Raw genomic sequence first — 16,603 nt, forward strand, 5'->3', positions numbered from 1 at the left:
TGAGGCAGTTGTTCCTCCTAGCTAGCCCAAGGGGTCAGGCTATATTTATGCCCGGTTCAACCTTGAGCGCCTCAGAATAGAAGAGGTGACCGAGGCCGTGGTTGGGGGGTGTCGGTATTTATTTACGGTATGTCTGTTTCAAGCTTTTGGGTTTTCATCTGCGTGTTTGTAAACGGAAAACACGGTCAATGGTCAGGTCAAGGTCGTCTTGATAAAAGTGTTAGGGTGGTCGCGGTCATAGTGACTGTCTGTGAAGCTTGAAGTGGACCGGTGTTTAATCGCACCCCGTCTTCCCCCCCCCCCCCCGTCCCCCGTTAGTCTTGGAGGTGGTACATTCCTGGGCCTGTGCTGTCTTCTGACTGGCTGTGAGACGTTTGAGGAGGCGCTGGAGATGGCCAGCAAGGGGGACTCTAAAAACGTGGACAAGCTGGTGAAGGACATCTACGGAGGGGACTACGAACGCTTCGGTCTGCAAGGGTCCGCAGTTGCCTCCAGGTCAGACACGCTCACACACACACACACACACACACACACACACACACACAAAGGTCACAGCAGTGAGGCTGCTGATATCCATAAATGTTTATTTGCTGACCCCTAGCTTTGGCCACATGATGAGTAAGGAGAAACGTGACAGCATCAGCAAGGAGGACCTGGCCAGAGCCACGCTGGTCACCATCACCAACAACATCGGCTCCATCGCTCGCATGTGTGCCGTCAACGAGGTAAACAGCAAATTACACGCTGCCGCCCCCTCCTGCAAACAGCCAATCACACACCCAGGTCCCGTCCAGAGCTAATTAAACGAAGACCTTCACCCTGTACAAAGACTCCTAGCCTTTCCCCCGGAGACACAGAAGTAGGTCACAATGGCTACATAATAACAAGCCAGGTAGCTGCGTGTCTAGAGAGTTGCATCAGAGGAAGGAAGCATTGTTCTAGTGTAATGGAGCTATTTATTGTATTGCATTGCCAAAGGGGAAATTGTCTTCCAGTCCAACAGGCAGAGCGGTGAGGTGTGGTGTCTTTCTGTGTGCTTTCAGCTTCTTTACAGTGTTGCCTTGTGACATGGTGATCAAGCAGCATTGTACAGGGCTATCAAAGCACACAGAGCAACAGTGCCACCTCCTGGTCAGGACAACATGTAACAAGCGCTATGCAGTTGAAAGCCATGAGCCATAAATAATCACCACAGATATTTGAGTAGATTTTTTTTTGGCTTAAACAAGATGGTCTTATTTTTTTGTCTACCTACTTATGATCTTTGATAGACTCAGGTCACGCACACCACTCACTACCATAGTGAAGCTCCAATGGCCGCTGAAGCCGCACAAAATAACAGACTTCCTGAGTTTGAGGGGCGCTGATCACTGCTTGACTGCCTACTTGGTTTCAGAGATGTTCCCCTCTGTTTGGGGCTTGGTCTCACACTGCATCTCTGCTCCACCTTGTGGTGATAATAGGTATTTCTCTGCTTCTGATGGGGTTGCTGTTGGGGCCTGTACATTAGTGTGTATGGTGTGAGTACTGTACATTTTGTTCATCCATCACACATGTACCAGAGCCCACCACCGCTTGCCACAATTCATTTTTCCCATTCCCAAGTAGATTTTGCTTTGTACATTAAAAACTATGCTTGGTGTCTCAATTAAAGTAATGTATATTCCACTCAGGAGCCCATCTACTTTCAGAGTTCAGAGCTTGAGGTGTTGAGTAGCTCTTTTGGTGGTTATTATTTATTAGACCCTGTAGAATGCATTAAGCAGATCCACTATGGCGCAGTAACACTATACGGACAGCAGAGGGAGACAGAGACCGTATTTCAAGAACGTACTGTTGTGAAGAACCAACTGTCGTGGACAGATTTTAAATGAACAGTAGATTATCATACAATCTTATTGCATGGCCTATTTTCATGTTATTATTTTTATTATTTTATATTTCATTGCATATTTTTTGTCCTATAGCAAGTTAAAATCGCTTGAGGTTCTATTTAGATTAACTTTTAATTCACTACTTATTTTGGAATACATGCTTACATTTTAGACCAAACCAAAATATGCTGGGCCTTTCTGTTGGTTCTGTTGATAAATCTAAACTAGAAAAGCACGCTCTGCATACACATATTAATCTAAACTAGAAAAGCACGCTCTGCATACACATATTAATCTAAACTAGAAAAGCACGCTCTGCATACACATATTAATCTAAACTAGAAAAGCACGCTCCGCATACACATATTAATCTAAACTAGAAAAGCACGCTCCGCATACACATATTAATCTAAACTAGAAAAGCACGCTCCGCATACACATATTAATCTAAACTAGAAAAGCACGCTCTGCATACACATATTAATCTAAACTAGAAAAGCACGCTCCGTCCGCATACACATTCAACAACTGTACTGAGTGGGGGAAGACAGCTTCACTGAGCACTGAGAATTCTCGTTTCCTACTATTTATGTGATTTTAATTATGTTTACTCAAAATCGTTCGTGTATGTTTCCCATCAACGAGCCAAACATGCATACTGTGTGATGTTAAAATATTATTTGTTGGGTAAGAACTTCATAGATATATATAGATATATTTTTGCAACACACCAAGTGTGAGGAGCATGCAATTACATGTAAATGAGCTATTACATAATCATTATCATCATCATCATCATCACTTTTGTTGGATTACAGAAACCGAGTAATCAAGTTCTTGCCAAACAAATAATGATAGCAGAACGGTAAATCATTTCTGACTTGTGTTTGACATGCACAGCTAGTTTTATCATGGTAACATTAAGGTTCTCCCTCTGGCGACCCCTTTCACTTTCAGAAAATAGAGCGTGTCGTTTTCGTTGGGAACTTCCTGCGGATAAATACGTTGTCCACCAAGCTGCTAGCGTACGCCATGGACTTCTGGTCCAAGGGACAGCTCAAGGCCCTGTTCCTGGAACACGAGGTACGAGGCGTTTGGTTCGGTCTGGTCTCGATACACGAGCTGCATCGCAGTACAGTAACTATGCTGTGTTCTTGCACTCTGAAATGGGAACCGATCCTGGCAAACTGAGAACTGTAGACATCAAAACTAGAGACAGCCTTAGTCTAACTCTCTGTGTGTGTGTGTGTGTGTGTGTGTGTGTGTGTGTGTGTGTGTGTGTGTGTGTGTGTGTGTGTGTGTGTGTGTGTGCGTGTTCTTGCAGGGGTACTTCGGAGCAGTCGGGGCATTAATGGAGCTGCTAAAAACGTCGCAGGACGAGGAACTGTGAAGGACGCTGCTGAAAGGTTCTCTCTGAGGCCTCCGCAGGAAACTGGGGATAAAACAGGGAAAAGCCATCTGATAATTTAACATTTTGTAAATATCCTCTTTATCTCCCTGAAATCCCTTGAATAGAGATTTTATTATTCTATTAACTAATTTAAAGGTCTTCTATAATCCCTGGGTGTTTCAGGGACACGGCGCCATATTTCTGGTTCTGTGTAAATAGTGAATACTACTGTAGCGAATCTAGCAATACTTTACATGTGTAGTTGTTAGACGGCTCTGAAGCCAAAACCTGCTGAGATTCTTACCTGTCGTTTTCCAGTCTGGTTATGAAGAGAAAAAGTAGCCTCTTTTTCTCTCTCTCTCTCTCTCTTTCTCTCTCTCTCTCTCTCTCTCTCTCTCTCTCCAGAACATGGCCTTCTCATTTATTTTATAACCATCCCTCTTTACCTCTAACAGAGTGTTGCCACAGAGAGGTTTAGGGTTTGTTTATTCAAATGCAGGGACCAAGTATCAGGGATGTCAACCCTCGTCCCCTCATTGATGGGCCTTTTACACTACAGCAAACAGAGCTTTAGGCCCAATCCCAATGTCCCCCCTAAACCCTCAAGCCCTGAACCCTCACAGACTTATTCACGTCCCCTGAGAGGCTGCAAGGGCTTGAAATGGTATAAAAACGAATTGTGACATCATGTTACAGTGACGCCAAAACATATTTCTTACTATTGTGGGTTTGGGAATTCTTATTTTGCGTTTCGATTTCATGTTATGTTTTTCTTATAGGCCTACATATAAATTAATTTGGGGCTGAATCAAATCCCCTTTACTTTATCACAACCCTCTGTGTTACCCTCAAAACATTTATTTTTAACTTGTTGAAATCATTTCATTTTGTGGTCATTACTCAAGATTGACATCACGCATTTCTGCACAAATAACTTTCCATATTCATGCTGGAAATCTCAATTCAAAGAACACTTGAGATGATTGATTAATGTTATGCAGCATTTAACTGAGGAAACATGATTTAAGGCAACAGAAATCTATGTAATTTTTAACCATAGCCTACATATTTTCAGACAAATCAAATTATTCAAAGCCAGAGGGTTCATAACCTATATGTATGTTTTAAAATACGTAAAAATATTGAAACCAAAATAATTATAAGGCTACTTGTGCAGATACTGTAAGCAAGTCCAGCTGAAAACATAAAAACATATTTTGTTTTGTTTTGTAACGAGGGTTGGGTAAGTGTTGGTTGATCTGTCAGTGCTTATTTACCGTTCTTCCGGTAACCCTGTGTTTCACATCACAACAATATGAACTGCGGGTTATTTCCTTAGGCAAAGTCTGCAGAAGTGCAGACTTACGGAAAGGGGGCATAACGGGCTCAAAAAGTCCGCCATAGAGCCCTCGTGCACTTGACGACTTGATAATAGGACAGCCCTAAACCCTCACACACTTAGCAGGAACCTAAAAATCGTTGAGTCCGTAAGGGTGGTCATTGGGACTGGGCCTTGCTCTCTTCAGAAGTGGAGATTTTTTAATCTGTTGGTATTTGAGTGACTTTCTAGATTAGACTCGGTACCTTGGTGTTTTTTTTATAGGCACTGCACTATAAAGTGAAACTATATGCACCCACCACACTGCACAAAGAGCCCCCCTCACCCTCACACACCTGCCTCACCCCCCTCAACCTCACATACCTGCCTCACCCCCCTCACCCTCACACACCTGCCTTCTCTCTGTGTGCCCTTCCTCCTCCCTTCTCTCATGAAACCTCTACCACTACTTCGCAGATAGATATGGAATGCTTTATGATACATGAATCCCTAGTCTACATTAGAGACACGCATTCATATTTTTATAATTCTTATCATTATTATTATCTTGTAAAAAAGGAGCGTCGTATTTTAGAAGTTCCACTACTGCCAGGGGCCTCCTGATGTCGGAGGTATTGGGGGACCTTTAGTGTAGATTCCGACGTCTTCCAGATGCCATGTGCTCTCGGGCATCTTCACCCTCCCCACTGACCTGTTTGGTTATTAAAGTGAATGTGCTCGTAGCTTTGAGAACTATAACACTACAGTACACCTACTGCATGGTGCGTTCAGTAGCTGTACCCATACCAGACAAGTATTTATACGTTCACGGTCATGCGTCCATCTGAACAGTGCACAGCGTTTCATCATAGTTGTGCCACCATGGAATGGTCCAATGTTGCGTTTGGCAACCCCCTCCTCGAACATTATGTCATCAGAATGTTGAATCTGGTGTCCAAATCCAGACTATCACAGAATGTTTCATATCACGGAATGTTCTTTTCCTCGTGTTTGTATTTCTCAGTTTGTGTCTCTTCTGGTGTCCCTCTCTCCATATCAGTTTGTGGCCTCATTCGTGTAGGTGCCACCCTGCTGAAAGATTTGGTAGCAGCTATTGGCTACCTTGTGCCACCCATTCTTCATCTCAATCCCGATTGGTTGCCTTTGTGTTACTCTACATCTTCATCCTACACTTTCCTATGTCAGTTTTTTATTTAAAATCTGAAAATCGTTGATGCTTTTCTGTCCTTTGATTTTGTATTTTCTGTATTTACATGTTCATGTGTTATTCATCTCGTCTCTCCCCAATATGGGGTTAGGCCCAAAAATGATCTAACTTTTGTTTTCTTTTGACTGTTTTTATTTGTTGATGCTCTCATGGTTTGATGGCCAGTTGTCTTTGAATGCTAATGCATGCACCACCCAGTCTGTCTCCATGCATATATGCACTTATGAATCTGAATAGCTGTATCTCAATGGGATTGTCCTCTCTCAGCATGTCCAGCACCTATGAATGTTGCTCCTCTCTCCAGGTCTCTAGGCTGTATTTCTGAGGCTGGGAGCACTATGGGGATATATGCTTTACCCATACAACAAATGGTGTGGGTTTTAAAATGTGGTTTGTTCTTAAAGAGAAGTGCATGTTCCAATCTATATATTATATACATATGGATTTACTGAATTATAACTAATGTTGAATGAAACCATCTCAAAGCTGTTAGAGATCTCTGAGGTACATGTCAGTAATGGTGTTCCTGTGCTGTGAAGGCAGTGTAACCTGATATAACTCTCAAGTTCAGCTTTATTCGTCATAATGTACAGAGAATAGGTACAACGTTCAATGATATGAACAACAGCTTGAGATCTTACTACTGTACACAAGTAAGCCTTTCACTGTATGTTGTACCTTCCTTTGCTACACTAGGTTCCGCAGGCCAATCTGACACTCCTTAAGGTCAAACAGTATTGATATAGCGAGTTTACAAGGTTTGTATCATAAGAAGATACAATGTAACATGAATTGTGATAAACACTATCTCACAGCACAAGGACAGATGTTAGACTCGCATACATCTCAAAAGAGACCCATTCTAGACATGCTTTGGAGACCTGAAAGGTGAACTGAATTTGAAAGCTGAACTAAAGGCTCTCTAGCCCCCTAGTAAACAGTATTCCTGATCTGAGAGGATTTTGTCACTGATGATGTGGATGAAAACATCTCGTGGCTTCTCTGCTGACTTCTATGCATTTTAGCAATGCTGCACAACTGCCAATAACCCAAAACCAAACCAGGAATTTGTTTTTTTATTTATTTTTATAATAGATAATAATGCAAACAAGTTTGTCTTTCTCTATGAATCCTGTTTTAATTATAGAATTGATAAGAGTCCCTATCTGCTGGTTTATGTGAACACTGTACCTGTAATTTCTGCTTTAGCAGATGGACGTGTATCACTGTCATTGTGAATGTAGAAAGTTGTAAATATGAGAATCACCAGCAATCTGTCTGTCGAGAGTCTGTCTGATCTGATGGTTGTGGTGTATCACTGCTGCTCAACTCTGGTTTGAAAATAACTTGAAAAATAAAGTGAAGAGATTTTGTTTTCTAAAAAATAATTAAATTGTACTAAAGGAATGGAAATCTACAAGTGTGTTTTGTTTTTCGATTTTTTATTATTTCTCTCTCTCTCACACACACATCGACACGCGCTGTGTCGATAGTGTTCACGGTCGCAGTCTGATACGTCGCATGAGCATGGAATACACATGTAGGCTGTTCGTCGAAGTATGGGTTTAAGCCTTGAACATTTGCAAGTGTAAGGGTTCGGCTTAGGGGGGCTTGCACGTAGGGGGTAGGGTGCTTTGGCGCTGGATGGGGAGGGGGTAGAACAGCCCCTCTCCTCCTCCTCCTCCTCCTTGAGCTCCAAGCTCTCGGAGTGTCTTAAAAGATTTTAAAAAGCATATGATGTGGAGTAAATGAGCAAAAAACGCCACTATTCATCAGCTCAGTTGGTCGTGAGCTATGAGCTTTCTATGAGGTGGTCGGGGGGACTGCGCCGAGGACGCTGATGTAAGTACATTCTGTTACTAACCTTTCTCGTGCGTTCATATATATGTATTAAACTACTTCCATTCACGGTTTACTTGATATTCTAGCGGAGAGGTCAGACGTATTTGTCACACATCAGATATATGGTGTAGCCTAAGCTCCTACGTGTGCTTAACAAAAAGTAATTAAGAAAGTCAAGTAGCCTAACAATACAAAATACACAACATGCTAATTTAATATGTTCAAGAATTGAAAGAGCTGAAAAGATAGAATAATTTACAGATGTATGTTAAATCTATAGGAATAGCCTAAGACAAATGAATTGGGCTAGGGTAGGCTGGGAACAATGGCGCGTGCTGCTCCTAAATGTCTTTAGAGAATAGAACGCTTAAATGTGTGAATGCGACTTTCAGGCAGCAGCTGAAAATGAAGGTTTGGTTGTTGGTAGGCTAGACGCTGAAGTATAACACAAAGTCTATACCAACAATTTAAAGTAAAACAAAGAATAACCTGCTAGTGCTTGTCAAACTGATGGAAAGTCGATGTTTTTCATAAATTGTATTTCTCAAATGATAATTGGTGGGGAGAGTGCCAGCAAGTGTAAGTAGGAATAGAACACACACAGACACAATTTTAATGAGAAGTACTGAGAGGAATGTTTGGCCTGTTGGGAGTTGATCTCCTCAATAATTTGACCCAATTCCCAGCATATGCTCTTGAACTATGAGCTAACCAGCTAAATTATCATTTATAATTTGACTCCTCTGTGTTACCATTCTTATTATTGCCTTTGTGTGTATTTTAGCTTCACTCGATTCTTCTCATGGGAAACAATGTAGGCTACTTGTATAGGGCTATCAATCACAGTCTGATGTCTATGGACACATTGTGGTACCCAGGTGAGCCAGTGCCACATCTGGATGTTCTAGCGATGTGCCTGGGGGGGGGGGTGGTCAGGGCACATGGACACTCTGGTGTCACCACGTTTGACCACACTCTCAGCATGGTCTAGTGAGAGAGGCGGAGGAAAACGTGACTTGATAAATAACAGGAACTTTTCTAATGACAAGCTCCACTGCGTCTCAGCAGACGATAGGCTGTCCTCCAGTGTCCGTGCCAGAGAACCGCTCTGTGACCGGAGAATCCCAGGCTTTGTTTGGCGTGGCTGTTTGTCCGTGCAAGGTTGTGCCACAACAACAGGCCTTTCTTCCTAGAACTATCATCTCTGATGGGTCAGCCTTTTGTTTTCACCGGGTGCTGTAATGTCCTTGTTTTTTTTGTCAGCCAAAGATGCTGATGAATTTGTGGCTAGAGAAATGACCCTCTAAACATGGAGGCCTGTATATCGAGACTGAGTGCAATATTGCTGGTGTGTCGGCAACTCTTAAGTATGATACAGGATTATGTGAGTTTGTACTGTGAGCTGCCTATCACTCCTCAGTCCGATACAAACTTGTGTCATAAAGTATTTAAATGAATCAACCCCCCCCCTCTCCAAAAAAGAGACTTTGCATCTGGCAGGAGTCACCAGAATCACAATTTGTTTATACTTTTTCAACATACTAGGAATTTGTTTTCAGGCATGGTGCATAACATGGAGACAACATTGGACAGGGTGCAGGGACGAGAAGGGCCAGTGCAAAGACAGGACAGTGCAGAGAGCAAGTACCAACCATCAACAACTTCAGATACATTGTAATGCTAATGTATCAGGTGCCAGCCTCCACTCTACTGTTAGTCATGTCTCTCTTATGAAGTATTTAGCCCATGTTTATTGCTCTGTAAATGTTCTTAGCCAATAAACTAAAATTTTCCAGGAGCTTGCTCGATCGCTTCGTTGAGAAAGGTCAGGGAAGAACCTTTACAGCTCACTGGCCCCCGGGTGAAACTGGTTTTTTGCTTCCCTCTGGAATATTTAGGGGTGGGACCTATGCCCACACCCCCATTGCTCTCTGTAAAGCACATTGTGTTGCCTCTGTGTATGAAATGCACTATACAAATAAAGTTTCATTTAATTTGATTTGACAACCATTTTAAGAATATATACCCTCTGGTTTTTGCAATAGTGCCATGTACTGAGGAGCCTACCCAGTGTGCCAGAGAAGGAGAGGAGGAGAGAGAGGAAGGACCAGGAAGAGAGAGAGACCGCGCCTGGTGGAGAGAGAGACCGGGCCTGGTGGAGAGAGCTCATGTGGGGAAGCACTTCACTGTTACACGGCACGGTGGCAATCAAGTCGAACCGAGAGGACAGGGTGGAAGAGGACGGGGTAACAGAAGCCGCACCGTCGTGACAGAGGGGGCATGAAGGACATAGAGGCTGGCGCGGGCATGGGGCACGGGGACAAGAGCCCCAAGGGGGCATCGGTTACCCACCCTGACGGGGGCTGGGGCTGGATGATCGTAGCTGGCTGCTTCCTCACCAATATCTGCACCCGTGCTGTCACTAGGTAAGTGTGTGTGAATAGAATGTCTGTGTGTGTGTTTGTGTGCGTGCGTATGTGTGTTTTTGGGTAGTGGTGGTGAAGTGTTAATTGTTTCAGTGTGTTTATTCGTGCGCCAGACCAGGCCTAAACAGGGGTGTGTTGACTGACTGAATAAATGTGTTTGGTCAGCTCGGGTTCCAGAGACATAGTTGAGGTTTAAACCCACCATCCAGACATGCTGTGCAGTCAAAACAGTTATGTCACCTATTTTTTTTTCCCTACTGTCTCAAAACACTGTTTATCTTTCTGATACCACTTGTCACATTTTCTAAAGGTGCTACATAGGATTTAGTACCCTGCTTTCAGCTTGAGGAAAGTGATACTTTCCAGTACACCAGGCACACAGATGTCACACTGCAGTGCCAAACTAAAAATAATTAAATAACAATATAATAATCCAGTCCAGGGCCAGGCCCCTTGTCTTTCCACATTATCCTCTCTAGAACAGCCACAAACAATATGGTAGATGCTTACTGTACCAATAACAAGGCCAGCGCAGTGGAGCTCGTCTGAGCCCAGCCTGGTCCGGTTCAGCTCTGTAGTGTTTCATGTACCTTGGGACTGGGTCAGCGGGTTTTGCCGAGCTCAGCGTTTGCCTGTCCCTCCTTCTCTCTGCTGTTGCTTAAGACAGAGAATTAAAATTCCGCTCTCCACATGTGCTTTGGTCTCATGATGCCAGCCTTCGTGGTTCATGTTCAAAAGAACCCTTTATTAGCCTCCCGTTACATAATGACTGAACACCTGATGTGTACGAATCACGCTGCCAGCTCAGGTTTTTGTGTACAGTCGAGCTAGAGAGCTGGGGAGTCTAAAGCCTAATTTATACTCGGTCGATAAGTTTCGTACGACAAATGTCTGTCGACAGACAAATAATGTAGACCGACATTTAGCATTTATACTTCAGTGAAGTGTCTGATCACCTCCATGGTAAGACGCGTGGCTGATTGATCCATGGCAACGAACGTGCCTTCTATCTAGCTATCCAATCACAGCTGCGCGGCGAACGTGATGGCGTCTGCAACGTTAGAAAGTTGTTCAGGTGCAAGACGCCCCTGTCCGACGCCAAAAAAGTGTCAAAAGTGATGTCATTTCTGTCTGTCAACACTTTCAAAAGCGTCGTATGACGAAGTATAAATTGGCCTTAAGTCTCTTTCTGTCCCTGATACTGCGTTTAAAGAGAGTTTGCGAGAGGAGGAATGGTACCGTACAGACTACAGGGCTGGCTGTACTTCTCAAGTCATATTTACTGTAGGCTACTTAGCGGTGAGGCTCCAAACCACCTCCACTACATCTCTAAACAAAGCCCATGGAACTATGGTTCTGCAGTGCATTGTTCTGTGCTGGGCTGGAAACACCCTGAAATGGCACCTACAGTACATCTGGATTTGTTCTTTCTCCTCCCTGTGTGTGTGTGTGTGTGTGTGTGTGTGTGTGTGTGTGTGTGTGTGTAGGTGTGTGTCCATCTTCTTTGTTGAGTTCCAGCTACATTTTGGGAGGGACAACTCTGGGACGGCCTGGATCCACTCTCTGGTAGACTGCACCACTATGCTCTGTGGTAAGACTGGCTGCCTTCACACACACTGGCCTGGGTCACCTGGCCTGAGTCACCTGGCCCGAGTCACCTGGCCCGAGTCACCTGGCCTGAGTCACCTGGCCGGATCACCTGGCCCGAGTCACCTGGCCTGGATCACCTGGCCTGGGTCACCTGGCCGGATCACCTACAGTAGCACTGGAGGAAGGGAATAGATATATTATCACTTCATATTCACCAGGAGTGGGTCAAATTAATCAATTAATCATCCATGACAGTCAAATTTGATTTTTGTATTTGATTGATTTAAAAAAACAAAAGTTGTGTACATCCCTAATAGGCACTATCTGAAACCGCTGAGGAAGAAATTGACACACTCCTAAGATCAAAGCCCAGACAAATTAAAATCCTTAGTGAACTGAAAACACAACAACTGTAGATGCAAATGTAACTCACTCCTCAGTATAAATACCCTCCACCCGCGCCATCTGATCGCTAGCTTTTCGGTGGCGTAGCTGGCTAAAGCGGTGTTCATGTAAGGTTGTCAGGTGCGTTGATGAGTTGATAAGTGATACTGACGAGCAACACAGTGAAACCTGTGACACAAACACACTGGATACAGAATGACCCTGCCTATCAGAAGCTATGGTTGTTGACTGTAATAGCTGTAAAGACTATTTGTTAAGCAGATTCTGGTGTGTCTGGCCCAAGTGTCCACCTCTCCTTATCAAATAAACAGCCCAATGATCCACCTGATATACCTTCGCTTAAGGACATAACATAATCTCTAACGCGGACATAGGATGAACTCGATAGTTTGCCAGGACACACCTGTGTTTAGTGCCTCTGTGAACACGTAATGATTTCAACCTTCCCCGAAGGACTTGCCAAGCCATTAAGCCACGTGTTAAATCTTTCCCACTGAGCAAAGACACGTCTAAAAGACGTCTTTTAGATGTCTTTTTCGGACGTCCAAAGACATCCAATTAGGAGCCAGAATGAAAGTTTTTTTTAACATTCAGATATTTAACCTGTTCTGCATGTCCACATACGTCTTAGAGGGGTCCAAGCCAGACGTTTGAATACTGAGGGGTCCAGCAGACGTACAAATGGGGTTCTGGACCGACGGACGTTATTAAGACATGATCTGAACGTCTCCCTGACGTTGCGTGTTTGCTGGGTTGTTATTCTTTCGGGCTGCAGTCATCAAAACAACTCAGCTGCAATAAAGTCACTGAGCTCTTAGAATATACAGCAGTGCCTTTGGAACCTCGGTGACTGGCTTCTAATAATGAGTCCTGAACAATAACAGAGAACAGAAACTATTGATGGTGATAAGATATGACAAGATAACAGTGGCATTTGGCTGAGATAGAGTATAAGCAATGTTTTTTGCTGTGTACATTCGGTGTGTGTGTGTGTGCGTGTGTTTGTGTGTGTGTGTGTGTGTGTGATTGCAGCTCCGCTGGGCAGCTTTATTGGGAACCGTCTGTCCTGCAGAGTGACCGTGGTCCTCGGGGGTCTCCTCTCCTCAGCCGGCCTGATCCTCAGCTCCTTCGCCAACAGCCTGGAGTACCTCTACCTCACCCTGGGGGTCCTCACAGGTAGGTCCTTTAGATCAGGCACCTAGCAGGACACCTCATATGTACCTCACCCTGGGGGTCCTCACAGGTAGGTCCTTTAGATCAGGCACCTAGCAGGACACCTCATATGTACCTCACCCTGGGAGTCCTCACAGGTAGGTCCTTAAGATCAGGCACATAGAAGGACACCTCACCTGTACCTCACCCTGGGAGTCCTCACAGGTAGGTCCTTTAGATCAGGCACCTAGCAGGACACCTCACTTGTACCTCACCCTGGGGGTCCTCACAGGTAGGTCCTTTAGATCAGGCACCTAGCAGGACACCTCACTTGTACCTCACCCTGGGAGTCCTCACAGGTAGGTCCTTAAGATCAGGCACCTAGCAAGACACTTCACCCTTATCTCACCCTGGCAGTCCTCACGGTTAGGTCCTTTAGATCAGGCACCTAGCAGGACACCTCACCTTTACTTCACCCTGGGATGCCTCACAGGTAGGTCCTTTAGAACAGGCACCTCACAGGAAACCTCACCCCTATCTGGGCGTCCTCACCTTCTGCCCTCCTCCCTCTCTCCGCCAGGGCTGGGCTTTGCCCTGAGCTACACCCCAGCCGTGGCCATGGTGGGCACCTACTTCAACGAAAGGAAGGCCCTGGCATACGGTATTGCCATGTCGGGCAACGGCATCGGCACCTTCATCCTGGCACCAGCCGTCCAGCTGCTGATAGAGTACTACTCCTGGAGGGGCGCTCTTCTCATCCTTGGGGGGTTCGTGTCCAACCTGTGTGTCTGCGGGGCTCTCATGAGGCCCCTGGGGTCCCCGGGGGGGACACGGAGACGACGGGAGGCGGCGGAGCTGGAGAAAGGGAACACAGTGACACCGTCGGCTCTGGATAACAAGCCGGCTGAGGGACCGCCGATGAACGGGAAGCTGACAGAGCACAAACTGGATGCGAAACTCGAACAAACCGATGGGAAACTCGTCATTGAAAATTGCAAACTGGGGCAGATGAATCTAGTCAAGGCGATGCTCGCAAACGCCAAACTAGTGGAGCCGAGGCTGGCGGATGTGAAGGTAGTGGAGAGTTTGGTTGTGAGCAGTTCGCTAACTGAGAAAATGCTGGCGGAGATTAAGCTGTCTGACCCTAACGTGGCCAACGGGAAACTGGAGGACATGAAACTAGTGGAGAGCCTGGCCATGGGCAGCAGGGTAACAGACGCCATGCTAGCGGAGGTCAAGCTGGCGGACGGGACCGTGCATGCAGACGCCAAACCAGCAGACACAAAGCTAGCAGATGCTAAGCTAGCGACCCCGTCCGGGCCGCCGGTGAGGTCTAGGATAAGAGACTGCCTCTGCATCTCCATGGAGGACTTTGGCTTCCTGTTGATGCCGGACTTCCAGCTCCTCTCCGTGTCCTTCCTGTTCCTGGCGTACGGGTGTAGCGTTCCCATCGTCTACCTGGTGCCTTACGCCCAAAGTGTGGGTGTCAACCATCAGCAGGCTGCCATCCTCATGTCCATCCTGGGGGTCATCGGCATTGTGGGAAACATCACCTTCGGCTGGCTCACCGACAGGAAGTAAGTCTCTCACTGACAAGAAACAATAGATTTTGTTTTGGTAGTTTTGTCGGTATCCGCATGATATATACACATTTTTGGGGTTCTTGTCATACAACCCTTTTTTCTAGTTAATCTAGCACACACAGGATGCTGCGCTATGTATTTACTTTTAATCCCAGCCCTGTTTCTACCCTCCTACCCCTCTCCCGTAGGTGCTTGAGGAAGTACCGCGTGGCGAGCTACATGGCGGCGGTGGGCATGGAGGGCCTGTGCTGTCTCTTCTTCCCTCTGCTCCACTCCTTCCCTCTCCTGGTGCCGTTCTCCATGCTCTACGGCTACTTCGACGGGGCCTACGTGGCCCTCATCCCCGTGGTGACCTCCGACGTGGTGGGGTTAACTTACCTGACCTCCGCCCTGGGGGTGGTCTACTTCCTCCACGCCATCCCCTACCTGGTCAGCCCACCGATAGGAGGTGAGTGATCGTTGACAGGCTCAGTGTCTATTCAACGCATCACGCACACAGGTTTTTAGTGCTGTAGTCTGGGATGTTATCCCTTTGTAGATCTATATCATGATTATCTCTATATCTCCATTGTCCCATGCTATGCCATTGTTTTCAACACGGCGGTTTAGTAATCGTGAGACAGCCAACGTGCGTTCAGCGGTTTATGGTTGATTTGAGATTCCTCCCCTTCCTCATCCTCACTCCTCCCCTTCCCTCCTCTCTGTCCCTCTCTCTCTCTCTCTCCCTCCTTTGTTCCAGGGTGGTTGGTTGACTTAACAGGCAACTACACAGCAGCGTTCTTCCTCAGCGGTTTCTCTCTCATGTCCAGTCCTCTCTTCCTGGGAACCGTCATGTTGATCCGTCGATGCTGGAAGAGCCAGTCGTACTCTACCAGGGACATAGACTCTTAAGATTGCCTCCTTGAAGAAGGGTCCTATGGACCTATTACCGTACGCCAAATGTGATTAGCCAAAGCTGCCAAAGACAACTTTGTTGATTTTGTGGAGATAACTACTTTTGTAAAATGCCAAAGTGCATTCTTCCCCAATCAAAGCAAAGAAATATGTTCCAGGTAAAGCAATGCAGTTATTTATTCATGTATCAAGGTTAAGCAAATGTACCAACAGTCAAACATTTTGTTAACATAATCAACATCATGAAACTTACCAGAAAAGCACTGCACCTTTCCAGACCAGCAGCTGCCTCTTTCCTTGTTCAAAATAAAATGATACGAGCGTGTTGCTCTGAAGAAAAGCACATCTACAGCTGACTGATCATACTGTAATACATTTAGCCATGTACTAAAACACCAATGTTTTTAATAACACCAAAGTTTTCAATAACAAGATGTTTACAGATTACATGTTGTATGAGTTTGTTACTAAAATAAGCTTAGGTTGTGTATGTTTTGAAGTAGGATGCATGTGGTATGAACTAGGCTGTGCAAACGAATGTGTTCCGGGACTCAAAGACAATGAATGGCTTCTCTTCAAATGTGCTTATTCTCGCGTAATGTGTTATTGATATCAAAGCCGAAAAGTTATTACTTGTGCCGCCGAGGCACGCAATAGGCTGTCTGTGTGTGTGTGTGTGTGTGTGTGTGTGCGTGCATGTGTGTGTGTGCATGTGGGTGAGTGGGTTTGGTCTGTGGGTATGTGGGTGGACATTTTTTTCACACCATAGCTCGAAAACAAATAACCCTATGGCGTTCATACTTGGTACATATGTTCCGCCCAAGATACCCTGGACTTGATTAGATTTTGGAGCGGATCTGAATTACAGGGCGGATTCATTAATTATTTTTCTATTTTGTTA

At 45.3% G+C, this 16,603-nt stretch overlaps 2 protein-coding genes across 2 annotated transcripts in view; both read left to right on the forward strand.

The window, feature by feature from the left end:
• The window catches only part of pank1a (pantothenate kinase 1a), a 15,891-nt gene extending 8,749 nt beyond the window's left edge, over positions 1–7,142 (forward strand). Inside the window, exons 4-7 of the mRNA XM_084450074.1 lie at positions 319–495; positions 602–725; positions 2,832–2,957; positions 3,199–7,142. Coding sequence (XP_084306200.1) covers positions 319–495; positions 602–725; positions 2,832–2,957; positions 3,199–3,264 — 493 coding nt within the window. The 3' untranslated portion in view covers positions 3,265–7,142. The remainder of the gene's footprint in view (positions 1–318; positions 496–601; positions 726–2,831; positions 2,958–3,198) is intronic.
• A 2,790-nt stretch (positions 7,143–9,932) lies between these two features.
• Positions 9,933–15,699, forward strand: LOC311329529 (monocarboxylate transporter 12-B-like; the record flags this gene model as incomplete). Its single annotated transcript, XM_084461405.1, has 6 exons — positions 9,933–10,078; positions 11,566–11,669; positions 13,106–13,249; positions 13,806–14,802; positions 14,997–15,256; positions 15,548–15,699. The coding sequence occupies 6 exons, from the start codon at positions 9,933–9,935 to the stop codon at positions 15,697–15,699; spliced, it is 1,803 nt and encodes a 600-aa protein (XP_084317531.1).
• Positions 15,700–16,603: the final 904 nt, after the last annotated feature.

The sequence above is a fragment of the Borostomias antarcticus genome (assembly GCF_949987555.1).
Source record: "Borostomias antarcticus genome assembly, chromosome: 2".
Lineage (NCBI taxonomy): Eukaryota > Metazoa > Chordata > Actinopteri > Stomiiformes > Stomiidae > Borostomias > Borostomias antarcticus.